Below are 26571 nucleotides of genomic sequence, written 5' to 3'. Positions count from 1 at the left end.
GCATTTGAACCATGGATCTATACAAAGGCATTATGATATTCAGTTTTTTTCTCTATTCCTTTCCAAATAATTCCTAATAATGAATGAAGAATGAAAAGCTTTCTTGCCTTCATGAGCATAAGGTCCGGGAAATTATAAACCAGTGAGCCTGACTTCAGTGCCGGGAAAAATCGTGGAAACTATTCTAAAGAACAAAACAGAACATATGGACAGACATGGTTTAAAGGGACACAGCCAGCATGGATTTACCCAAGCAAAGCCTTGCCTCACAAATCTGCTACTTTTTTTTTGAAGAGGTTAATAAACATGTGGATAAAGATGAACTGGTAGATGCAGTGTATTTGCTTTTCAGAAGACATTTGACAAAGTCCCTCATGAAAGGCTTCTAAGAAAACTAAAAAGTCATGGGATAAGAGGCAATGTCCTTTTGTGGACTGCAAACTGGAAAGACAGGAAACAGAATAGGATTAAATAGTTTTCTCAGTGGAAAAAAAGAAACAGTGGAGTGCCTCAGGGATCTGTACTTGGACTGGTGCTTATTAATATATTTATAAATGATTTGGAAAGGAGTACAATAAATGAGGTGATCAAATTTGCAGATGACAAAATTATTCAGAGTAGTTAAATCACAAGCAGATTGTGATAAATTGCAGGAGGACCTTGTGAAACTGAAAGATTGGGCATCCAAATGGTAGATGAAATTTAATGTGGACAAATACAAGGTTATTCATATTGGGGGTGGGGTGCTGTAGCTACACAATATTAGGTTCCAAATTAGGCGTTACCACCCAGGAAAAAGATCTAACAGTCATAGTGGATAATACACTAAAATCATCAGCTCAGTATGTCATGGTGGTCTAAAAAGCAAACAATATTAGGAAGGGAATAGTAAATTAAACCGAGAATGTCAATGCCTCTATATCTCTGCATGCTGAGACAACATCTTGAATACTGTGTGCAATTCTGGTCGCCGCATCTCAAAAAAAATATAGTTGTACTGCAGAAGGTACAGAGAAGGGCAACCAAAAAGATAAAGGGGAATGAATGGCTCCCCTAGGAGGAAAGGCTAAAGAGGTTAGGGCTGCTCAGCTTGGAAAAGAGACAGTTGAGGGGGAATATGATAGAAGTCTATAAAATCATGAGAGGACAATGGGAAAACTATCGGGCTCTCCTCAGCGCCCGATAGCAGCCTCCCTGCTTCTTCTCCTCTGCCGGGGCTCCCGAGGCTCAATCGGGGCAGGAACCTGCCCGCTTTCACCAGCGAGCTGAGCAGAGGAGTAGGACCCGAAAACAAAAACCAAAAAAAAGGAAACAAAGAAAGAAAATTAAAGGAAGCGACTCACAAGCTCCTGCGGTGAGTTGTTTGCCGCGCCCCCGACAGGCCCCTAGCCTATCAGAGGGCGCCATCCTGGACTTTAAATTTAAAGACCTCCCGGCGGCGTCGCGCGCCCGAAGGAGCGCAACCTAAGGGGCTTGCCCCTTAGTGCGCCCCTTTGTGAGCCTACTGTGAAAATCCTAAGTAGTTCCTCCCTTAGCTACTCAGCCTTACCCAACAGTGGCTCACACTATCCAAATCCAACACACCTGCACTGCTCCCGTCTATACCGAGTTCTGACCAACGCTCATACTTACAGGCTCAAGTAATCATCCAGCGCTCATCCTCCTCATTCAGCAATCATCCAGCGCTCATCCTCCTCATTCAGCAATCATCCAGCACTCATCCTCCTCATTCAGCAATCATCCAGCGCTCATCTTCTACATTCAGCAATCTTCTAGCGCTCATCCTCCACATTCAGCAATCTCCAACACTGATCCAGTGGGTTCCTGCAATCATCCTCCTCAACACTCATCCCTCCAGCAGTCATCCAGTGTGATCCTGCAAGCATCGTTTGTGCGCCCTTTAGTGCAGCACCGCAGTGCCACCCTCCCCTCTTCTGTCCACTCATCTACCCCTTAAGATCTCCCACAGCCCCCCTCTGACATCTTTTAGACACCCCATCTCCCAATTTACATTCTATCAAACTTCGCATCCAGCATACACCCTACCTTAGATCCACATCTACAGTTTACTGCACAATATGAACAAAATGCCATAGCCTTTTTAGATATATGGATTAGGCGTGAAGGTAATAAAATTAGTACTATTCTATACCAAAAAACTACAGACCGTAATAATTTTTTACGTTATTCCAGTGTCCATCCTGTCCGTCTTAAAGATGGATTACCTATTTCCCAATTTCTTCGGCTACGCCGACTATGCTCTACTGATTTAGAATTTCGGACTCAAGCATTAGAGTTGTTTGATAGATTCCTCCAGAGGGGCTACCCAAGATCAGTGATAAAGAAAGCCTTTAAACGGGCACTGTTCGCAAACAGAGAATTGTTGTTGGATTATCAACAACGCCCCTTCTCTAAACACCTCACTTGCACTTTAAGATATTCGTCTCAAGTTCGGTCAGTGATTAATGTGATTCATACCCACTGGCAGGTGCTGGCTTTACATGAAATTTTCCAGACCGGTCCAAGATTTGCGTTCTTTAGGGGACAAACTTACGTGATATGGTGGTACATTCCACCTTCCAGTCAAAGGCTGTGATTTCGAGAAGTGGGGGGCATCACCCATGTGGGCATTGTGAAATGTGTGCCCTCTCATGGGCTGGTGAACAGTGGCGGGTGCCACATTCAAATCGGATTGTGCAATTGAGATCTGTGACATCGTGTGAGTCTGAGGGCATTATATATGCTATACAATGTCCGTGTGGGTTAAGTTACGTCGGGAGAACAAAAAGGAAAATCCGTACCTGCTTGATCGAACATAGAAGCTGCCTGAAAACATCAAAAATGACGGCCCCACTCGTACAACATTGTATATCACAGAAACATGTATTTACTGATCTTCGTTGGTTGATTATAGAAAAAGTATGGCCCAGTAGTAGAGGAGGAGATATACAATACCATCTGAACAAACGGGAACATCATTGGATATATACTTTAAAGACCATGGATCCTAGTGGTTTGAACGAGAAAATCAATTGGTATTCTCTAATTTGAATAAATACGCTGGACCCATGCGAGTTTGGAGCTTGAGACTGAAGTAAAAATATGCTGGATACACGCGAGTTAGAGCTTGAGATTGAAGTAGAACTACGTCTATATTCCATTTTGCATAAGATCTCGCAATTGCGGGAGGTCAGATGAGTTGGATTTTGAGGAGTGACGACGTGAAAGAGAACTATGGCTCAGCCAGCCCATACACTGTGTTGTCGGATTACGACGTGGTTGAAGACTGAAGTATAGGAAGTGACGAAGTCAGTAGACTTCATTAAAAAAAAAAGTGACGACGTGACAGAGAACTGTGATTGTTAAAGCCTATGAGTCTATCTATTCTAGTTGGCGACGGAGCACAACCAATCAGTGAGTAATGAAAGGGGAGGGATTTCCGCTTCTAGCTCTTTAAAAGCCATCCGGTATGAGCCATGTTTCAAAGAAAGGAGATTCCAAGCGGGGATCGCGTTGATATAAAAATGATTGGAGACAGCTATTGAAAACTTCCTACTAGTTGATTTGTCACAGAACAAGATGAAAATTTTCGTCCCCTGAAGCAGGACCTCAAGAGCGTGGGTCCGAAACGCGATCGTGTTGGGATATGCAGGATAAGTACTTTTGCTAAATTAATTGTTCTTTGGAAGAAAAAAGTGACAATTTAAAGACTTCTGTATGGGACTGTGTTTGAAGTTTCTCGCCAGCTTGGTATAAATTGAACAAAAAATATGAAAAAATGCGCTGAAAGTCAGTTTGATAATTGAAAAAAATACAAAGTAAAATGGACCAAAACCCATAAGAGAGAGTCTGGTTAAAATACCTTGACCCTGTGAGGAGTGGTCCCACAAATATAGTTTGTAGCTATTCCTTTATAGTTATAAGAAAATACTGGGTTACCAATATTTTGGGGATTTGGTTACACTTGAGGTACCTGGAATACATAAGGTGTGCATGAGCCTATATTGTGTGGTATATATAAGTGAAACATACTTCTACTTTAATGCATTTTGATTTGTACTTTTTAGACAGCAGAATGTGAAAAAGGTATACAGGTGTGAAGACTTTTGCAAGGCACTGTATATCTATACATCATAATATGCTCGACATCATAATGTGTCCGGACCTTCCGGAGATTTCAACTGAACTGGTGCATTTCCTTATAGGAAATACTAAAAACAAGTATTTTAAAGCATCAGAGGTGCTACAAGTATAGAAAAAATAGGAGCTGGGGGGTCACTAGATGCTATACTTTCTGTTCCACAGACATACGTATAAAATTGGATTAGCAGTCCAAAACTTATTAGGTGATACCAAATAGATTGATAAGCTTTTAAGGCCAGTTTCTCTAGAGAAAACTAGGCTAAAATTACTCCAGAATTCTGTGTGTCACATTCGTGCCTGGTTGTTTGTAAACAAAATTGCTAAAGAGAACTAGGGCTGTTGTAGCAAAATTATACAAATTTCTTTTTGAACGCCTTATCTAGGTGCATCTCCACTATCAAAAGCAAAGGGTAGATCTTAGAAAGGAAAGAGCTGTATTAGCATGGTATATTATCTCTGTGGATATTCAAGAAGCTTCTTATAATGTACCTATCCAGCCTATAAAAATACTCAAACACTAGCCAAGGTGGCACAGTCCTAGGGATTCTAGATTACTGCGGTAATCTAGATAAGACTCAAAACGTGGCTGTTCACGCAGGCCTTTCCTAACTCCAACCCCATCTAATCTCCCTTCACACAACAAGCTCCGCTAGTATTAGCGTTAACAGCCACCTTTCAAAATGTTATTTATACTTATATTTTACTATCTAATCTTCATTTCCCTTCTCATTCCAAGTTATTGTTTTCCCTTGTTTTATGTAACTGCTTTTCTGCACTTTTGTTAAATGGTAAAGTTTCACCCCTGTTTCTTGTGAACCAGCATGATGGGACCACCGTCTTGAATGTTGGTATATAAAAAACTTAAATAAATAAAATAAAATAAATAAAAGGCTGTGGGGTATACAAATCAGATACTGGAAGTTTGCTGTGTTATATGGAGTTGAGTAGGGAGTATAGCTCAATTCAAAGGATTATGGCAGAACTGACGTGTCGATACTCTAAGGCCGCGGTAGAAACAGTGCGGCAGTGTCAGGCGCACCCTCGTTCCCCGCACGCACAGTTCTCTTCACCTACCGCTCTATACTCTCTTCTAATTGCATGCAAATGCATGCCGCGGCTGCGAAGCCTTAAACAAGTGTTAGGCCCGTGCAACCCATTTTACTGTATAGAGCGCCTATACAAGTATCCTGGGTTCGCGGGCCTAACGCTTCACGGCCGCGCTGGTATCTGTCATTTCAAATGTCATTTCAAATGACATTTGAAATGACAGGTACCAGGAAGTGGACAGTTATGTTCCCCGATGCTCGGTAAACTATCCCCCAGCCCCCGCTCACCTGCCCTGGCCCTGTCCGGTCTCCGGTGCAGCCCCAGTCCTGTCTCCTCCTCCCGAAGCAAAAAAAAAAAAACAAAACTGAAAAAGTAGCAAGGCTCGGGCCTGCTACGATAGTCCCTTCTCCCTTCTCCTCTCCTCCCGATTTCGGCGCTCAAGGCGGCCGGGTGGGCGTGCATTCATCCAGGCAGAGGGAGCCGGCGGCGAAAGCGGCCTCCGGCTCCCTCTGCCTGGATGAATGCACGGCCCCCGCCGGCAGCGAATGAATGCCCGTGCGATTTCGGCGCTCAAGGCAGTCACATGACGTGACGTCACGCCTTGAGCGCTGAAATCGCACGGGCATTCATTCGCTGCTGGCGGGGGCCGTGCATTCATCCAGGCAGAGGGAGCCGGAGGCCGCTTTCGCCGCCGGCTCCCTCTGCCTGGATGAATGCACGCCCACCCGGCCGCCTTGAGCGCCGAAATCGGGAGGAGAGGAGAAGGGAGAAGGGACTACTGTAGCAGGCCCGAGCCTTGCTACTTTTTCGGTTTTTTTTTTTTTTTGCTTCGAGAGGAGGGGACAGGACTGGGGCTGCACCGGAGACCGGACGGGGCCAGGGCAGGCAAGCAATGTTTTTACACTTTTTTTAACCATTTTTTTACACTTTATTCTCGTTTTAATTTTCGAACACCACACTAACACCACACTAACACCAAGTAGAGGGTAGAGGTAAACTAACAGGTTAAGGACGCGGCAAAATAGCGGGTTACAAAGGAGATAATCTGAGCGCGCGTCACAGTATCGGAGGGGGAATAGCTAATTCCTTCATTATACAGCTAATTCGTTCATTTACATATCATATACATGCTGCGTGCGGAAAGGGTTATGCGTCTGTTTTAAGAAGCGCTAAGGACGCTTGAAACTGGAGACTGTATCGCTGAATCGCCTTACGCGTCCGAATTGTGCGCTCCCAGCACGTTACAGACGGGAAATCTTCAACCGCACGTTACAGTATCGACCTATGAGTTAGTAGCTAATACCTACTCTATGGTGGATAGTGGTTACAGAAGAGTAAGTCAAACAAGAATTATGTTTTACATTTTAGATACCAAGTTATCTTTAAAATGTGATGTGTATGTCTCATAAAGCTTTTTTTTGTAAGATATGCATATGTACAGTTACTAGGTTTTATTGTAACTTGCCTTGAGTGCTATGGTTACAAGGCAAGAAATACATTTGAAAAACACACAAATCAACTTAACACACAAAGTCAAGAAGGCCAAACAGGCTGCATGAGCTTTTACAGGATATGGATTAGGAATCTGAAGAAAGGCAGCAGTGAAACTGCTCAGTATTTATATTGCCCACTAAACATGCTCACCACATACCTCAATTTGCCCTGTTCAGTTAGGTCACCATCACTATGAAGTATTGCTGTTAATAATCTCAGTGTAGAGGTTCCTGATTTACTCAGATTGTTTTTCATTCCCAGCAACCATCGAACCATCAGTTTAATAGCCTGAATCTGAAAGACAATAAAAACTTCCAGAAATCACTTCATACACCAGCACTTAAATTTAACAAACGACAACACAAAGAATACAGCACATTAGATTATCCATTTAGTAGCTGGAGCAAATGACTGATTTCATGCATAGAACAAGTCAGTCAAGGCATGAGGATAATCAGGCTTTTAGAAAACAGATTTGCTTACCTGTAAACAGGTGTTCTCCCAGGACAGCAGGATGTAGTCCTCACATATGGGTGACGTCACTGGACGGAGCCCTATCATGGAAAACTTTTCTTTCAAAGTTTCTAGAACTTTTGACTGGCACACTGAGCATGCCCAGTATGCCATGATCCCTGTGTCCACAGGGGTTTCCTTTCAGTCTCGTTTGTAGCAAAAAGCACGGGCGAAAAAATAAAATAATAAACGTAAGCGGACCCAACTCCACGGGGTGGCAGGTGGGTTTTGTGAGGACTACATCCTGCTGTCCTGGGAGAACACCTGTTACAGGTAAGCAATTCTGCTTTCTCCCAGGACAAGCAGGATGGTAGTCCTCACATATGGGTGAATAGCAAGCTACAGGTTGACTCATATTACAACAGGCCAAAAGCAGACAACTCGTGCAGCAGGCACAATAATTGGGGTGCTATTGGCAATGATGAGGCAGCCTGAAATCACAGCAGGTGGTTGTGGAAGGAGTTGGGGATTATACTGGAACAAAGTTTTTCAAGACAGATTGGCCAAAGGCAGAGTCTTGATGGACTTCCTTATCTAAGCAGTAGAGGGCTGCAAATGTGTGAAGAGAGCTCCATGTTGCAGCCTAGCAGATGTTGGCAATTGGTACTAAACGATAGTGTGCTACCAATGTTGCCATGGCCCTTACAAAATGTGCCTGTACTCACCCCTGGAGAGGAAGGCCTGTTTCCTCATAGCAGAATTCGATACAGTCTGCTAGCCAGTTGGAGAGAGTTTGTTTGCCCACTGGAACTCACAGCTTGCCTTTGTTAAAGAAGCAAAGAGTTGGGTGGATTTCCTATGGAGTGCAGTGCGGTCTAGATAGAATGCAAGTGCACGCTTACAGTCCAAAGTGTGCAAAACCCTCTCGCCCTGGTCAGACAGAGGCCTTGGGAAGAGTGGGCAGACTATAGACTAAGTAAGGTGAGAGGCTGTGTCTACCTTAAGAAGAAATTTAGGGTGAGTACAGAGGACCACTCGGGCACAGAGGAACCTAGTGTCGGGTGAGTATGCAACAGGGCTTGTAACTCACTGACCATTTTAGCAGAGGTGATGGCTACGAGGAAAAAAAATTTCCATGTTAGAATTTTAATGTTATAGGAATGGGAACGGGGAATGCACGAGCCTTGTAAGCACTACATTTAGGCCCCATTCCGTAACCAGTGATCGTAGAGGAGGCTTAAGTTGTAGAAAACCCATGATAAGCCAACTCATAAGGGGTTGAGCCATTATCAGAGCATTCCCTACTCCCTGGTGGTACGCTGAGATGGAACTGAGGTGTACCCGTGCAGAGGATGTTTGGGGACCAGAATCCGAAAGGTATCCTAGATAGCCTAATAGAGATGGAGTGGGGCAGGAAAAAGGGGCCAGTACCTTTTTGGGCACGTCATTTGGTAAATCTTGCCGATTTCGAATGGCAAGATTTACGTGTGGAAAGTTTTCGTGAAGCTACAAGTACCTGAGAATATCAGTGAGTCTGTGTTATGAGGTTGACCTGTGGGCAGGCGAATTGGTTCCTGGAGCGATAGGTTGAGAAGCATGGGGAAGCATTCTTGTCAATGTCAGTACGGGGTTATGAGAATCATTGAAAACCTGTCCTGCTGTAGGGTTCATGAGAGTTCTGGCTATGAGCGGTATTGGAAGAGACACATATAGGAAGCCTTTGATGCAGGGGCGAGAAAAGGTGTCCATGGCTAACATTTCGAAGCCTGTGTAGGGGAGCAGAATCTGTCCACTCTGTGGTTCGATTCGGATGCAAGAGGTCGATAGTTGATTGACCTCAGTGCTAGAAGATTTTACTTGCTACATATGGATTCAGAGACCACTTTTAGGGATGGAGACATCAATTGAGATGGTCTGTTAGTATGTTCGCTATGCCTGTTAGATAAGTGGCCCGGAGATGCGTGGAGTGTGCAAGGGCCCAGGCCCAGAACTGTGCGGCTTCCTGGCAGAGCAGATAAGAGCCTGTGCGTCCCTGTTCTTCGAGTACCACATTGCCATTATGTTGTCTGTCTGTATCCACAAAGTTCTGTGTGAGAGGCAGTGTTTGAAGGTATAAAGGGCATAACACATGGCTCGAAGATCCAGGAAGTTGAACTGAGCGGCATCATGGAGCGGCATCGATGCATTTTGTGTTTGGAGGGTGTTGATACGAGCTCTCCAACCCAAGTTGGATGCGACCGTGGCCAAGATCATCTGAGGATTTGGTTACTGGATCGGTGATATGGATCAGGAACTAAAGCAGTTGAATGGCTTAAAGCCACTGAAATTTTAAAATCCACTGAGTTTTTCTCATGGCTAGTCTGGCCATAGGAGTGACATGGATCATGGAAACCATGTGGCCCAGCAATGGAAGAATTGATAGGCTGAGGCTATGTTGCATGCACGCAGAGATGTGGACAATTTGATAGGATGTTTGCGCGGTTGTTGGGCAGGAAGGCTGTTGTGACTGTAGTGCCCAGATCTGTTCCATATGGGATTTATGGTAAATGATCAGAATTCCCAGACAAATGTAGTAGATTTATAGTGAGTCCTAGAGAATTTGGAGCTCCTTGTTTGGATTGACTCCTTATTGGGCAGTCGTCCAGGTCCAGAAACGCGTGAATGCTTTTGTTTTTTGTAGATGAGCGGCAGTCACTGCTAGGCATTTGATGAAATACACAAGTTGTTGAAACTAATTCGAATGGGAGAACTTGGTACTGAAAATGTTGACGACTCACTATGAAGCGTATAAAGTCCAGAGAATAGAGGCAACCCCCTTGTTGTAGTAAGGAAAGCATGGTGCTGAGAGACACCATTTTGAACTTTTCTTTCTGAAGAAATTTGTTGAGATTTCCGAGGTCCAGGATGGGTGGAGGTCGCCTGTTTTCTTTGAAGGTAGTGGGATTAAAATCCTCTGCCTTGTTGTGTTTGGGGAACGGTATCCTGAGCCCTGGTCCTCAGTGGGATGGACCATTCCGTTCTCTGGCAAGGTTGAAAAATCCAGGAGCCTGCCCGACTGGCGGAGCTGGTGTGATCTGGATATCAGTTAGTCTCATGCGGGAGCGTGAGCGGTAAAAGGTCCTTCTAGCATCCCTCTTTGCTGTGCAAGAAATGTAGAGAGCTGTCGCAGGGTCTTGCGGTGGTCTTGCAATTGAGCCACTGTCTGCTGGACCTTGTACATGAAGAGATTATCTGCGGTGCATGACAGATCAGGTAGTTTATCCTGGACTTCGGGCCGTAAATCAGGGGCCATAAGCCAGGTTCACCATCTAGCACTGAGTCCTGTTGTTGGCAATGGGAGGATGTTTCGAAGCAATCACATGTTGCTCGAATTTCATGTGGATGGTGTCACATATAGCTGGTAAATAGCAATATCTGACACCAATATAGTTTTGGAAGAAGTTATGACCTAGACCCTCCTGAAAACATCTGATCCTTTTCAGTGACCAGGTCGAAAGGGATGGTTTCACACATGTCCTTTACTTAGGTCTTGATGGGATCTGTGCCGAAGCGGGATTAGAGTGCCCATCGCCATTCGAGGATCCCGGGATAGGTATTGGGGGGGGGGGGGGGGGGTCCATGGAGGCTTAAAAGGATGAGTTGGCGTCGATGACTTAGGCTGTCGTTGGTAGGTGCCACAATGGTTCGAATATCGATGGTTCCGGTGTTAGTAGATTCCGGAAGGCATCTAGGACAGCAAGACGGACGAGGATGTCCAGCTCCTCCCTGGGAGCTGGTATAGGTAGCGCAGCTACAGGGGGAGACAAGCTAGGCATTACTGGCACTTCCACATGAATCTATGGTGGCTCAGTAATTGGCACCGGTTTCGTTGGGGAATGCCTCGGTGCCGTGGGTGCAGAGGAGCATGGAGATTCTTTCACCCAGGCCCACTTTGCAACTGGCTCAATGGACATTGATGCCGGTGCGGTATCAGTGCCGGCACCAAATGCGGAACTACGTTGGTGCCAGCGACTGTTTCCCTCAGTGCTTAGCCCGGTCATTCTCCGGCACCGAGGAAACTGCCACCGATGTCCAGAATGGTGTTGCTGACGGATGGTTACCGTGGCAGTAACGATGTTTCCCTCTGTGCTCGGCCTGGTCATTCTCCAGCGACGAGGAAGATGCCCTCGATGTCCCGGATGGCATTGGTGATGGATGGTCACCGTGCCTCTACTGCTTCTGGCATTATTTCTTGCCCAAGGATTGCACGGGGCTCTGGTTGAGAACCCAAAGTATGAAGCATTTTCTTTAGTCGAGGGCATCGATGGAGGTGTCGATGGCGGCTTTGATAGTATCAACAGCATGGATGAAGGCATCAACGGGGGCATTGACGGCATCCGCAACGGGAACTGTGGACGGCCCAATCCCTTTAGCCCCGAGGGACCCGGTGGGAGATGGCAGCAAGGACACTCGCGGGCATCGTGGGGCGGACCAAGGGTGATAGACATATGGAGAAAGAGGGCCGCAATTCGGTTGGTAACCCGGGGGAATAGATAGTGAGGTGACAGGAACAGACCGAAGAACAGGGCATAGTACTCCCTGAGCGTCAATGAAATGTACGCGATGGGAGACCGTGGAGGGAAATTATTTGTGAAGTAAAACTTCAAGTGTTTCCGTGAGGAAAAGTTGTGAGAAAAATCTCACAGAGCTCCTAAACGCGAGGCAAACTGCAGCGTGGGAAAAAAAGAGACTGAAGGGAGACCCCTGTGGACACAGGGATCATGGTATGCTGGGCATGCTCAGTGTGCCAGTCAAAAGGTCTAGAAACTTTGACAGAAAAGTTTTCCATGATAGGGCTCCATCCAGTGACGTCACCCATATGTGAGGACTACCATCCTGCTTGTCCTGGGAGAATGAAATGATCTCAGAACAGGGATCACCATTAACTACTTCTCCATACTGTGACTACTATGTTTATAGCAATATGAACTCCTACCCCCAGTGAAAAGATGCCTACAGTAAATATAGTAACACATATTAAGTATGCATCTTTATATTGGTGTAGAGATTCTCAGTCAATCAGCACTATGTAAATTAAGTTATATATAACAAAACACAGGCCTTCCGAACCGTGTAATGATTAGCTGTCTGAACTTCAAAATAAGGGACAATTCATTTTTTGTTCAGTCTCTAATTTGAAAAGTTGAGTATGCTATCACTGGAGAGTGGTTATGCCATGTACTGCTCTTATATAGTCTCTCGGACTTCTTGTCTGAGGTCCGAGGCCTTAAGCCAAGCCCACCTCTTTGCATTGATTCCCGATGCTGATAGGCGGGCAGATGTCTCAAACGAGTCATAAGCTGCCCGCACCTCGTGTTTGCCAGATTCAAGCCCTTTTGCAATTAGTGTGTTCAAAGCCAGTTGTTGTTGCTGAGGAAGATCAGCAGCAATACCTTGAACTTGCTTCCACAAGTTTCTTTGGTACTGTGTCATATAAAGCTGGTATGCCGCAATACGAGATACCAGCATGGATACCTGGGAAACCTTTCTCCCTAAGGTATCAAGAACTTCTGTTCTTTTCCTGGTGGGGTAGAAGAGTGTGGCTTTTGTTTCCTCGCTTTTTTCTGAGCCGATTTGACGACCATAGAGTGATGAGGCAATTGGGGCTTTTGGAAACCTGGAATATGTTGCACCAGGTATGTGGCATCTGTTCATCTATTTACAGCCTGTACCGAGCAAGGATGCCCCCATAACCTATGCTGGAGTTCCAACAGAATTTCGTGGATAGGTATTGCCATTACCTCCTTTGATGCATCAACGAATTGTAGGACTTCTAGAGCCTTGTGTCCTCCTTCGTCAGTAATTCGAAAGGAATTGCGTCCGCCATTTCCTTAATGAAGTTTGTGAATGACAAGTCTTCAGGAGGGGACTTCCTCCTCTCTTCTGGTGGAGAAGGTTCAGACTGTAGATCTTCTGAATCAGTATCAGTATCCACGTCCTTCCAAGGAGTATACTGAGGATGGTAAGGTGATTCAGGATCATCTGGTTGCTGTTGTAGATGATGTTTTGTTTTAGAAGTAGATTTAGATGGAATCTCCTTTGGCAGCATAGGAGGTAATAAAGGCATCGATGGGGAATCGATGGGTCTCGATTGCATTGATGGTAACTGATGCCGGGTGTCACCCAATGGACCGGGACGTATTGGCATCGAGGGATCCTTTACTGGCATCGATGGCCTTGCGGTATTCAGTGATGTTGAAGGCCCGATGGCCCCGGGACGGAATCAGAGTCCCTGTCATCCTCCTCCGATGAACCCGGAATCGGAATGGAAGGAATCAACGGTGGATGTGTAAGCATCGATGGAGTCGATGGCTGCACCGGAGGCGCCAGTGTCGTCGGTGCCGGTGGAGGAAAAATTCCAATCAAGGCGTCGATTCTATTCAGCAAAGACTGAAAAATCGACGGATTCGATGTCGATACCAGAGTCGGTACCGATGGTTGCATGGAAGGAGGCTGAAATTTTCGAAAAGCCTTGACTATGGCCTGCTGGACCATGGAAGTCACCTCTTCCCTGGAAACTGGGACTGGGTCCACTGTCACAGGAGAAGGTAAGACTGGCGCTACTGGCACTTCCACAACTGAACGTGGTGGCATAGTCTCTAACACCGATCCCAGTGGAGAGCGCCTCGGTTCCTCGGGTACAGAAGGGCGTGTTGGTTTCAGTACCCGGACTCGCTTGGGCATCGGCTCAATATCCTTTGATGTCGTTCCATCCGATGGATCAGTGATGGAACGGTGCCGATGGCGTCTTTTTTCTCAATGTTCCTTAGATGCAGAGGAAGACGCTATGGAGGACACCGATGGGGGTCGGTGACGGACGGTGACCGGTCCTCTTTTCTCCTCGATGTTTTGCAACAGAGGGAGATATTTTTCTTGGAGATGTCAACGATGATGATGAAGTGATTTTCTTAAACAGCTCCTCCATCTTATCCAACTGGGCATACCTGCCTTTTGGTGTCATCTGGGCACAAGTTGTACACACCCAGACATCGTGGCCTGATCCCAGGCACAAAACACAAATATTGTGCGGGTTGGTAATCGACATAGTCGGTTACAATCTGGACATTTTTTGAATCCGGGGGCCATGTTAGAAAATTAGGCCGAGTGACGGTCGAAGACCAACTGATACCGAGTGAGGGTGACCAGAATCGACCGAAAATGACTCAAAAAAATGTACTCACCGATACTATATCAAAGGGAAACTCAATGACAATTTTTTTGTGAATGAAAATATTATCTTTCCCGTGAGGAAAAAGTGAGGGAAAAACTCCCAGAGCTCCTAATACGCTATGCTTACAGCAAGGCGGAAAAAAAAAGAGACTGAAGGGAGACCACTGTGGCTGAGAATGTCATGGCATGCTGGGCATGCTCAGTAGGCTCAGTGTGCCAGCCAAATGTTTCTAGAAACTTTTGACAGACGTTTTCTGATGATGTCACCCAAATGTGAGGACTACATCCTGCTTGTCCTGGGATAAAAACAAATATCTCAGCAAAACATTAGGTTGCAGCAGCATGTTTAAGGCACCTATTAAGATGCCAAGCAGTTTATAGCACTCCTTCCTGCCCTCCTCCCTCTTAAGGCCCTTTAAGTGCTTTCAATCCTATGTTCTCCATCTTGTCCTCTCCTCCCTATAACACACCTTCTCCATATCTTTCTGTTTGCTAATCTTACTATGGCCCATTCCCTCCTGCCTTCCTTCCCCTCAAACCCCCACTATGGCTATACTCCCTCAGTGAAGTATTTTTCTTTCACTGTCAGGCCAGAATCCAGAGCATATGCAGCAGTGGCCAGAGATGCTCCTCAGGATCATCATCTTGCTTGCTCCTCTTCTGGATATGTAAAGTAGTGGCTATTGAAGGTGCTAGTTGGCAGCACACTCTCTCTTTTCCTTTTGGCACAGCTTCAGACTCCTTGTGTCAGCAATCAGCTGCATTCTTCCCTGCCTCCTCTCTGCCCTAGTCTGAACTTCTTGAAGCTTCGATCTCTTCTTCAGTATGGGATCAGGCAATGAGATGAGGCAAGCAGCAGCTTTAGAGCTAAGATCCTCAGAGTTGAGGTCAGCCTGATCTATTTCTTAGCAGTTGCACTTTGGTTACCTCCTTTTTGGCATATCCCCTGTGATGGATCTTGTGGACCTCAGGTTAGGAACCACTGCTCTAGACTTTCAGACAACTACATGGCTCAGAATTTCGGCCTTTCTTACTATGCTTGAGTGGTTAGCATAATTTTGCTTGCTTTTCCAGAGCTAAGTAAAATCACTCCAATTTCCAGCTTGCAACTGATAACACTTGAACAGGGAAACAAAAGCAATACCTGCAATGTCAGCACAGTTAGCATATTTCAAAATTTCACAGAAATGTTACATTTACAATAGAAGAGATTTCCAGATACTCACTTTGACAAGCGTTTCTGGAGAAACTTCATCATCAGGAACCCAAAGTTTAGTTGTCTTTTTGCCTGGAAGCTAAAACAATCACATTTTAGAATGTAATTTTTTTAAATAATCTGACTCCAATTAATTTGGTTTTATTAAAGTAATGTAGTTAATCAAATCTCAACTTCAATTTCAATATTACTGAAAGCTAGTCCACAGCATTATCAATATGAGATAATGTCGTATACTATTTATTCATTTTTTTTTCTATCGCTTTGCTCTACCCCCATGCTATCTTCATAAGTTGCAGTCTCAAAAATGGGCAAGACTGAGGGCATACTGAGAAGTTTTCTTGCTTTTCTTATACTTATTAAGGACCTTTGAAACTTAAAATACAGATGTGACATAAGTGTAGAAAAGTGAGATATTGTGCTGCATTTATTATTGTTCATTTTTAATGTATTTTATCCAAGTGTAAGTGTTAAGGCTGCTTGGCATTCAAATATTAAAGAGCAAAGTATGGGACCTTAATTAAAATCATACAGATGGAGACAGTCAAGAAGGTGACATTATAAGCTGTAGACCAATGTATGAGCAGTAGGAAGAAATAATAAACAGTGAATTTTGATCATTTTAATAAAGAAATTACATCAATTTTAATGGAAAACAAAGTTTACCCTCTATATTGGCAGCATGACAGCTTTGCATATGGCATTATAGAACTGGCACATGAGCATAAAGACTGAGTAAAGAAACCAGAACTGATATGGGAAGGGGAATTCAATGATGGTGGTCCATATGAGACCATATAAGTAGGGTATAAAATAAGCACATCTTTTGTCCTAAATAGAGTTTGGCAATTCTCCTATACAGAGATTATCTAATAATCTCTGTATAGGAGAATATTGGCTAAAATAAACCACTGACATTACAGAATTCGTGTGTGCACCATTTCATAGATAATTCTTAGCAAACTTCATCACATCCTAGCAACTAATTTACATGAACAGCTACAAGAAACAGTTACCATTTAAAATGAAATTTTTAATAATCATGGTGCCATACACTTTTTGCAAAGCAGAGTTGCTTCCCTGTAACAGGTATTCTCTGAGGACATCAGGATGTTAGTCCACACAAATGGGTGACATCATGAGAGGTCTTGAACGAGTAGATGTGAATCGGTTATTTACACTTTCAGATAATAGAAGGACTAGGGCGCACTCCATGAAGTTAGCAAGAAGCACATTTAAGACTAATCGGAGAAAATTCTTTTTCACTCAATACACAATTAAGCTTTGGAATTTGTTGCCAGAGATGTGATTAGTGCAGTTAGTGTAGCTCGGTTTAAAAAAAGATTTGGAAAAGTTTTGGATAAGTTCTTGGAGGAGAAGGCCATTAACTGCTATTAATCACGCTGACTTAGTGAATGGCCTCTGCTATTACTGACATCAGTAGCATGGTGTTTGGGTACTTGCCAGGTTCTTGTGGCCTTGTTTGGCCTCTGCTGGAAACAGGATGCTGGGCTTGATGGACTCTTGGTCTGACCCAGCATGGCAATTTCTTATGATCTTATGAGCCCAGCGTGAAAAACGGATGTCAAAGTTTCTAGAACTTTGACTTGGCCTCATTGAGTATTTCCAGCATGCATTATACCACATGTTTACTAGAGCTAAATATGTCACCACTAATCGAGTTTCTGACAACACATCTAAACACCTCTAAACCTACCATAGTGTTAGGTGACTTTAATCTACACATGGATATCCAACCCCTTTCTAACACATGCCAGACACTAATGGATGCCATGACAGCACTAGGGTTTTCACTAATAACCGATAAACCAACACACAGAGCCGGACACTCACTTGATCTAACATTCATAAATAGCAACTATCTAGAACACTTAGCAACAAGTTACACACAAATTCCTTGGTTTGACCACCTCCTTATTCAGTCCAATATTAATATTCTCAATCCTCAGACCATACAAACTCATAATCCCATAGAATTTAAATATCGACCACCCTATAACAAAGATGAACTAAAGGACAAATTAGAAGAACTAAATGACATAACACTTAATGATTGTAACTCAGCTACGGAACTCTGGTTAGACTCAACTAAAAAAATAGCCGATGAAATAAACCCCATCAAAACAATAACTATCAAAGAAACAAAACAAAATAACCACTGGCATAATGCAAAAATAAAAGATGCAAAAAGAAAGCTCAGAAAACTTGAAAAAAACTGGAGAAAACACAAAACAACTAAAAACCTAACCAAATTCAGAAACATCTAGCTTTCTACAAACAACTGATCCTTAATACTAAAAAAGAATACTATTCTTTTTAGTATTAAGGATCAGTTGTTTGTTGGAATTTTATTGGAATACTATTTTATTGGAATACTATTCCAATAAAATAGAAAAGTTTGCCAATAACCCAAGAACCTTATTCTCCATAGTAACGAATCTCACAAATGACAAACAAGAATCACCTCAAAGTCTTCCTGATTCAAAATGCAATGAATTAGCTAAATTTTTTAGTGACAAAATATTAAACCTAAGAAACAAACTCCCAAAAAACAGCAAACAAGCAATTGTAATGCAAAAAAGAGATGTTAACATATGGTCCTCATTTATAGAAATATCAGAACAAGAAGTTGAATTAATGATAAAAAATATAAACCCTGCTCCACACAAAATCGATACAATACCAACAACTGAGATAAAAAAGATTACCAATGTAATAACCCCAACACTAACTAATATCATAAACCTATCCGTAACTGAAGGATTAATGCCAGATACACTAAAAGGGGCAATCATTAAGCCAATCATCAAAAAGAAAAACAGTGACCCATTAATCCTCATTAACTACCGCCCAGTCTCAAACCTCCCATTATTAGCTAAATTAATAGAGAAAACAGTACAGAAACAGCTAGCTGAACACATAGACAATAATAACATACTGTACCCTTCACAACACGGCTTCCGAAAACACTACAGCACTGAGACATTACTTCTCTCACTAACAGACAACATACTAAGAGGTTTTGATAACAGTAAACATTACATCCTTATAATGCTCGACTTATCTGCAGCCTTTGATACAGTAAACCACAAAATACTACTAAAAAGACTTGAAGAAACTGGATTATGTGACAAAACAATAAACTGGTTCAGATCCTACCTAAACAACAGGTTCTTTCAAGTCCAGATAACAAACACATTATCAGAAAAATTTAAACTTGAAACAGGAGTACCTCAGGGTTCAGCGCTGTCTGCTACCCTCTTTAACATATATATGCTACCCTTATGTCATCTGCTGGCAGGCCTAGGGATAATACATTACATTTACGCAGACGACATTCAATTAATTCTACCAATACATAGAAACATAGAAATGACGGCAGAAGACGACCAAATGGCCCATCTAGTCTGCCCAGCAAGCTTCACACATATTTTCTCTCATACTTATCTGTTTCTCTTAGCTCTTGGTTCTATTTCCCTTCCATCCCCACCTTTAATGTAGAGAGCAGTGATGGAGCTGCATCCAAGTGAAATATCTAGCTTGATTAGTTTGGGGTAGTAGCCGCCGCAATAAGCAAGCTGCACCCATGCTTATTTGTTTTACCCAGACTATGTTATTAGCCCTTATTGGTTGTTTTTCTTCTCCCCTGCCGTTGAAGCAGGGAGCTATGCTGGATATGCGTGACGTATAAGTCTTCTCCCATGCCGTTGAAGCAGAGAGCCATGCTGGATGTGCATCGAAAGTGAAGTATCAGGCCCATTTGGTTTGGGGTAGTAACCGCCGTAACAAGCCAGCTACTCCCCGCTTTGTGAGTGCGAACCCTCTTTTCTTCTCCCCTGCTGTTGAATCAGAGAACTATGCTGTATATGCATTGAAAGTGAAGTATCAGGCTTATTTGATTTGGGGTAGTAACCGCCGTAACAAGCCAGCTACTCCCCTCTTTGTGAGTGTGAATCCTTTTTTCCACATTTCCTCTTGCTGTTGAAGCTTAGAGCGATGTTGGAGTCAAGCCTGTGTATGTTTATTTAATAAGGGTATTGACTCCAGGCAGTAGCCATCATTCTGGCGAGTCACCCAATCTTCATTGGCAGCCTCTTGACTTTATGGATCCACAGTGTTTATCCCACGCCCCTTTGAAGTCCTTCACAGTTCTGGTCTTCACCACATCCTCCGGAAGGGCATTCAGGCATCCACCACCCTCTCCGTGAAGAAATACTTCCTGACATTGGTTCTGAATCTTCCTCCCTGGAGCTTCAAATCGTGACCCCTGGTTCTGCTGATTTTTTTCCTTAGGAAAAGGTTTGTCGTTGTCTTTTGATCATTAACACCTTTCAAGTATCTGAAAGTCTGTATCATATCACCTCTGCTCCTCCTTTCCTCCAGGGTGTACATATTTAGATTCTTCAATCTCTCCTCGTACGTCATCCGATGAAGATCCTCCACCTTCCTGGTCGCCCTTCTCTGTACCGCCTCCATCTTGTCTTTGTCTTTTTGAAGGTACGGTCTCCAGAACTGAACACAGTACTCCAGGTGAGGCCTCACCAAGGACCTGTACAAGGAATAATCACTTCCCTTTTCTTACTCGATATTCCTCTCTCTATGCAGCCAGCATTCTTCTGGCTTTAGCTATCGCCTTGTCGCATTGTTTCGCCGACTTCAGATCATTAGACACCATCACCCCAAGGTCCCTCTCCTGCTCCGTGCACATCAGCCTTCCCCCCCCATTGAATACAGTTCATTTGGATTTCCACTCCCCATATGCATGACTTTGCACTTCTTGGCATTGAATCTCAGCTGCCATATCTTCGACCACTCTTCCAGTTTCCTTAGATCCCGTCTCATTCTCCTCCACTCCTTCCGGCGTGTCCACTCTGTTGCAGATCTTAGTGTTATCCGCAAAAAGACAAACCTTACCTTCTATCCCGTCCGCAATGTTGCTCACAAAGATATTGAACAGGACCGGTCCCAACACCGATCCTTGCGGTACACCACTTAAAACCGCTCTCTCTTCAGAGAAGGTTCCATTTACCATCACACATTGTCTTCTGTCCGTCAACCAATTTGCAATCCAGGTCACCACCTCGGCACTCACTCCCAAGCTTCTCGTTTTATTCACCAGTCTCCTGTGCGGAACCGTATCAAAAGCTTTGCTGAAATCCAAGTATATGATATCGAGCGCTCTTCCTCTATCCAATTCCTTGGTTACCCAGTCAAAAAAGTCAATCAGATTTGTCTGACAGGATCTTCCTCTGGTGAATCCATGCTGCCCTCTGGTCCATCAATTCTCCGGACTGTAGATAGTTCACTATTCTCCTCTTTCAACAGTGACTCCATTACTTTTCCCACCACTGAAGTGAGGCTAACCGGTCTGTAGTTACCAGCCTCCTCTCTGTTCCCACTCTTGTGAAGCGGGACCACCACCGCTCTTCTCCAATCACTCGGCACCACTCCCGTTTCTAGGGATCTATTGAACAGGTCGCACAGCGGTCCCGCCATTACATCTCTGAGCTCCCTCAATATCCTTGGATGAATCCCATCAGGGCCCCATGGCTTTGTCCACTTTCAGATTCTTTAGCTCTTCCCATACATTATCTACTGTAAATGGATTTTCCTCTGTTCCGCTTCCCTCCAGTTTCTTGTTGTGTAGAGATGGTCCTTCTCCAGGGTCTTCTTTAGTGAACACAGAGCTGAAGTATTCGTTTAATATTTCTGCCATTTCTTCATCTCCCTCCACACATTGATCATTTCCACCTTTCAATTTCACTATACCACTTTGGACCTTTCTCTTTTCGCTGATGTATCTGAAAAATGTTTTGTCACCATATTTTATCTCCTTGGCAATCCTCTCTTCTGCTTGACTTTTTGCCAACTTGATTAATTTCTTTGTCTCCCTCAGTTGATACAAATATTCTTCTTTGTGCTCCTTCCTTTGGGATCTTTTGTATTTCTTGTATGCAGTTCTTTTAGCTTTAATTTTGTCAGCCACCTCCTTTGAGAACCAGATAGGTTTCATTTTTCTTTTGCTTTTCTTTACATTTCTAACATATAGAGCAGTTGCCTTGGCGATTGCTCCTTTTAGATTGGTCCACTGTTGATCCACATCTCTCTCATTTTCCCATCCATTTAGTTCTTCCTCTAGGTACTTCCCCATTTCCTCAAAGTCTGTGTTTTTGAACTGTAAAACTCTGGTCTTTGTGCTTCTTTTCCATATTCTTTTAGTGATATTAAACCATACCGTTTGATGATCACTGGTGCTGAGGTGGGCGCCCACCTTGACATCAGAGACGATTTCTCCATTATTGAGCACTAAGTCGAGAATAGTTCCTTCTCTCGTGGGTTCCAATACCATTTGTTTGAACAAAGATACTTGCATGGCATCCAGTATTGCTCTACTGTTTTTAGATTCTGCAGATGGGATTTTCCAGTCTACATCTGGCATATTAAAGTCACCAATGATAACCACTTCCCCTTTCTTACCTATCTTATGGATGTCTTCAACCAGATCTCTGTCCAGCTCTTCCTTTTGGTTTGGAGGCCTGTAAACCACTCCAATATAAATGGATGCTCCATCATCTGTTTTTAGGTCTACCCATAGTGCTTCTTCCTTGCCCCAACTTCCTTGCAGCTCAGATGCTTGGATATTATTTCTGACATAAAGAGCCACACCTCCCCCTTTTCTATCCACTCTGTCCTTCCTTAACAAATTATAGCCTGGTATTGCCGTATCCCAATCATGAGATTCTGTGAACCATGTCTCTGTGATAGCAACGATGTCCAGTTCTGCCTCTGTCATTAGGGCCTGCAGATCTGGGATTTTATTTCCCAAACTATGAGCATTTGTAGTCATAGCTTTCCAGGTACTCTCTTTACGGTTATTGCTTTTCCTGTACTCCTTATGAGACTTTAGTTGAGATTTGTTATTCACTTTACTTGTTCCTTTTGCAGTTGTGCCATTGATGACAGAGTTATCCATCTCAATGTTTTTCTCTAGAATTTCTTCAGTTAATACAGGGAGGGCTTTATGTTCTTGTTGCATTTGATATTGTGTGTGTCTCCTTGTTACAGGTCTAATTCTACCAGAGCCCACTGTGATCCTGTTTTTTAATGGTTTACTTGATGAACTGATTGAGTGGGGGGGTATACTTGTTGGCTTCCCATCTGTCAAGAATGGGTGACTGTGGGACACATGTGTTATCCTACCTGAGTCTACTGTATTTCTTTTTCTTGACTCCTGGTTATTCTTTGGTGTTGGGGAATTATTTTCTGAGTAATGCAATATGGGTGTAATTCTTTTAATTGAAGCTAATTGAGCTTTAACCTCAGTCAGCTCCGTTTTCAAAGAAGAGAGCTGTGCACAGATCGGGCAAGCTCCAAGTCTCCAGATGCTTTCCCTCAGAATAAAGGCTCTACAACAGTTGCATTGGATAGTTCTCATATTGGTTAAGTTTTGGATTGGTATGTCCTTAGCTGTTAACTTACTAATTGATCTTGTTGCTAATGCTAATTTAGACAGTCTATATTAGTAATCTAATCCCAGACGACACAATTGAAAAAACATTAAGTCTAGCTAACATGTACCTAGACATAATTAAACAACTACTAAACCAGATGGAACTGGTTATCAACAATGACAAAACTGAATTCCTTCACTTTGAGAGAAAACATAATAAAATCATTCAAACACCGATAACCCTAAGAAATAACCAAAAACTTGAGCTAGCCGAAAAAGTAAGGAATCTGGTAGTAAAAATGGACCCAGAAATCAACCTGAAGCAACACACATCTATAAAAGTAAGAGAAGGCTACGCAAAACTTATGGTCCTCAGAAGATTGAAACCATTACTCACACCTGCCCACTTCAGAACAGTATTGCAAACACTTATCTTTTCTAGCATTGACTACTGCAACGCACTCTTACTAGGACTCCCAAGCACATCGATAAGACCACTCCAGATACTTCAAAATACTGCAGCCAGAATACTCACAGGAAAAAAGAGGAGGGACCATATAACCGAAACTCTAGCAGACTTACATTGGTTACCCATCGAATACAGGATAAAATACAAAGCCTTATGCACCATACACAAACTAATGTATTATGTTACATGGAAACCGATGTGATGTTTACCTAACGAATGTCGGTATACAAAAATTGCAAATAAATAAATAAATATACGATAAAGAAGCAGACTGGCTAAACACAGCCTTACGAGTACACGTTCCTCAAAGAAACCTCCGATCAGCAAACAAAGCACTACTAACAATCCCTTCAGTAAAGTCAGCAAAATTAACCCAAGTGAGAGAAAGGGCTTTATCATTGGCTGGGCCCATACTATGGAACACGATGCCTCCCGAACTCAGATTACAGAATAATCTCAAAACTTTTAAGAAAAATCTAAAAACATGGCTCTTTAAAAAAGCCTTTACTAAAGAGTGTGGAGGGTAGAGAATGAAAGTACAGGGTAATGCAGATGAGAATGAATTTACTCAATCCTACATTTAAGAAGTAATATTTCAAAGTGATAGTAACTCAATAATACACCTGGACTTGACCAACATTACTCAAATAATGATTTTATTTATGAAATTGTAACTGAACTTTATTGGCACCTGTTAGAATGTACAATATCCTACATTTACTTACCTTAGTCTATGTGCCTATTTGTAAACCATTGCGATGGTATATAACTTAGCGACGGTATAGAAAAGTTTTTAAATAAATTAAATGTCCAAATGGGATCCCTTCAGTTTTACAATATAGAATTAAAGGATAAAATAAGGAGAAGAAACCATGTAGTGAAAACCCAATTTTGCGGGGTGGCGGGTGAGTTTTGTGAGGAGTAACATCATGCTGTCCTCATGAGAGGCTTCTGAAAAAAAAGTAAAAGTCATGGAATAGGTGGCAATGACCTTTTGTGGATTACAAACTGGTTAAAAAGACAGGAAACAGAGTAGGATTAAATGGACAATTTTCTCAGTGGAAAAGGGTATACTCCACCTCAAGGATCTGTACTAGGACCTGTGCTTTCAATATATATTTAGAAATGATCTGTAAAGGTAGTAATGAGTGAGGTAATCAAATTTGCAGATGATACAAAATTATTCAGAGTGGTTAAATCACACAAGAACCTGGCAAGTAACCAAAAACTAAGTCTATTCCATGTTACCATTGCTAATGGCAGTAGCTATTCTCTAGGTGAACTTAATAGCAGGTAGTGGACTTCTCCTCCAAGAACTTATCCAATCCTTTTTTAAACACAGCTATACTAACTGCACTTACCACATCCTCTGGCAACAAATTCCAGAGCTTTATTGTGCGTTGAGTGAAAAAGAACTTTCTCCGATTAGTTTTAAATGTGCCCCCATGCTAACTTCATGGAGTGGCCCCCTAGTCTTTCTACTATCCGAAAGAATTTTCTCCGATTAGTCTTAAATGTGTTACTTGCTAACTTCATGGAATGCCCCCTAGTTCTTCTATGATTCGAAATTGTAAATAAACGAGTCACATTAACACGGTTATCTGCGTAACGGATCGGCGCAGGGGGAGGCCAGAATAAAAGACGGTTTTCGCAAACCGGCTCGGACCCAGGGTCCGCCCGGCCCGGCTGAACGGAGTGAACAAACTTCTCCTCCTGGAACCCATCCCAGCCTTTTTCGAACCCCGCTACGCCGGCTGCACCGACCGCCAGGATTTTTGAGCATTAAGCCCCCGCCCCGCTATGCTTCGAAGAAGATTAAGCCCTCCTCATCCTCCCCCCACTCTGATGCTCTTTTGCTTTTCGCCGTGTGGCGTGCTGCGCCGGGCCGGGTATGGGCCCGACGCTCCAGCGCCATCCATTTTCAGGGCTAGTTGATTCGGCAGGTGAGTTGTTACACACTCCTTAGCGGATTCCGACTTCCATGGTCACCGTCCTGCTGTCTATATCAACCAATAGATAGAGGTCTTTAAGATCATGAGAGGTCTTGAACAAGTAGATGTGACTCTGTTAGGAATTATTATGAAGGGAATGGTTAATAAAACGGAAAATGTCATAATGCCTCTATAATCGCTCCATGGTGAGACCGCACCTTGAATACTGTGTACAATTCTGGTCGCCGCATCTCAAAAAAGATATAGTTGCGATGGAGAAGGTACAGAGAAGGGCAACCAAAATGATAAAGGGGATAGAACAACTCCCCTATGAGGAAAGGCTGAAAAGATTAGGTCTGATCAGCTTGGAGAAGAGACGGCTGAGGGGGGATATGATAGAGGTCTTTAAGATCATGAGAGGTCTTGAATGAGTAGATGTGAATCGATTATTTCTACTTTCAAATAATAAAAGGATTAGGGGGCATTCCATGAATTTAGAAAGTAGCACATTTAAGACTAATCTGAGAAAGTTCTTTTTCACTCAACGCACAATAAAGCTCTGGAATTTGTTGCCAGAGGATGTGGTTAGTGCAGTTGGGTTCAAAAAATGTTTGGATAAGTTCATGGAGGAGAAGTCCATTAACTGCTATTAATCAAGTTTACTTAGGGAAGAGCCACTGCTATTAATTGTATCAATAGCATGGTATCTTCTTAGTGTTTGGGTAATTGCCGGGTTCCTGTGGCCTGGTTTGGCCTCTGTTGGAAACAGGATGCTGGGCTTGATGGACCTTTGGTCTGACCCAACATGGCAAGTTCTTATGTTCTTAAGACACCACACAGTTCTTGATAAAAATAAAGGATTTGACTGTTTCCATCAACACCATTCTAGTCACTATGGATGTGACCTCTCTTTATACAAACATATCACACATGATGCTGCATTTAACATCATCGAAACCATATCATCTGAACAATTTATTAAACGTATTCCTCTTGAATTTCTATGGTCTCTAGCAGAATGTTTAGATTACTTACCTGGTAATCTTCTTTTCCTTAGTGTAGACAGATGGACTCAGTACGAATGGGATAGTATCCGCGTGCTAGCAGTTGGAGACGGATCTGACGTTAGTACGGGGGC

The 26571-nt window shown here is 43.2% G+C and overlaps 1 protein-coding gene across 7 annotated transcripts in view; it reads right to left on the bottom strand.

The window, feature by feature from the left end:
• The window catches only part of PDS5B (PDS5 cohesin associated factor B), a 644248-nt gene that overhangs the window by 141278 nt on the left and 476399 nt on the right, over positions 1 to 26571 (bottom strand). For all 7 annotated transcript variants that reach the window (XM_029602667.1, XM_029602671.1, XM_029602673.1 and 4 more), the window contains 2 exons: positions 15573 to 15641; positions 6842 to 6978 (listed from right to left, as the gene is read on the bottom strand). In XM_029602667.1, coding sequence (XP_029458527.1) covers positions 6842 to 6978; positions 15573 to 15641 — 206 coding nt within the window. The remainder of the gene's footprint in view (positions 1 to 6841; positions 6979 to 15572; positions 15642 to 26571) is intronic.

This window comes from Rhinatrema bivittatum, chromosome 5 (assembly GCF_901001135.1).
Source record: "Rhinatrema bivittatum chromosome 5, aRhiBiv1.1, whole genome shotgun sequence".
Classification (NCBI taxonomy): Eukaryota; Metazoa; Chordata; class Amphibia; order Gymnophiona; family Rhinatrematidae; genus Rhinatrema; species Rhinatrema bivittatum.
The sequence above is the reverse complement of the archived record's forward strand: the minus strand, read 5'-3'. Positions and strand labels throughout refer to the sequence as shown.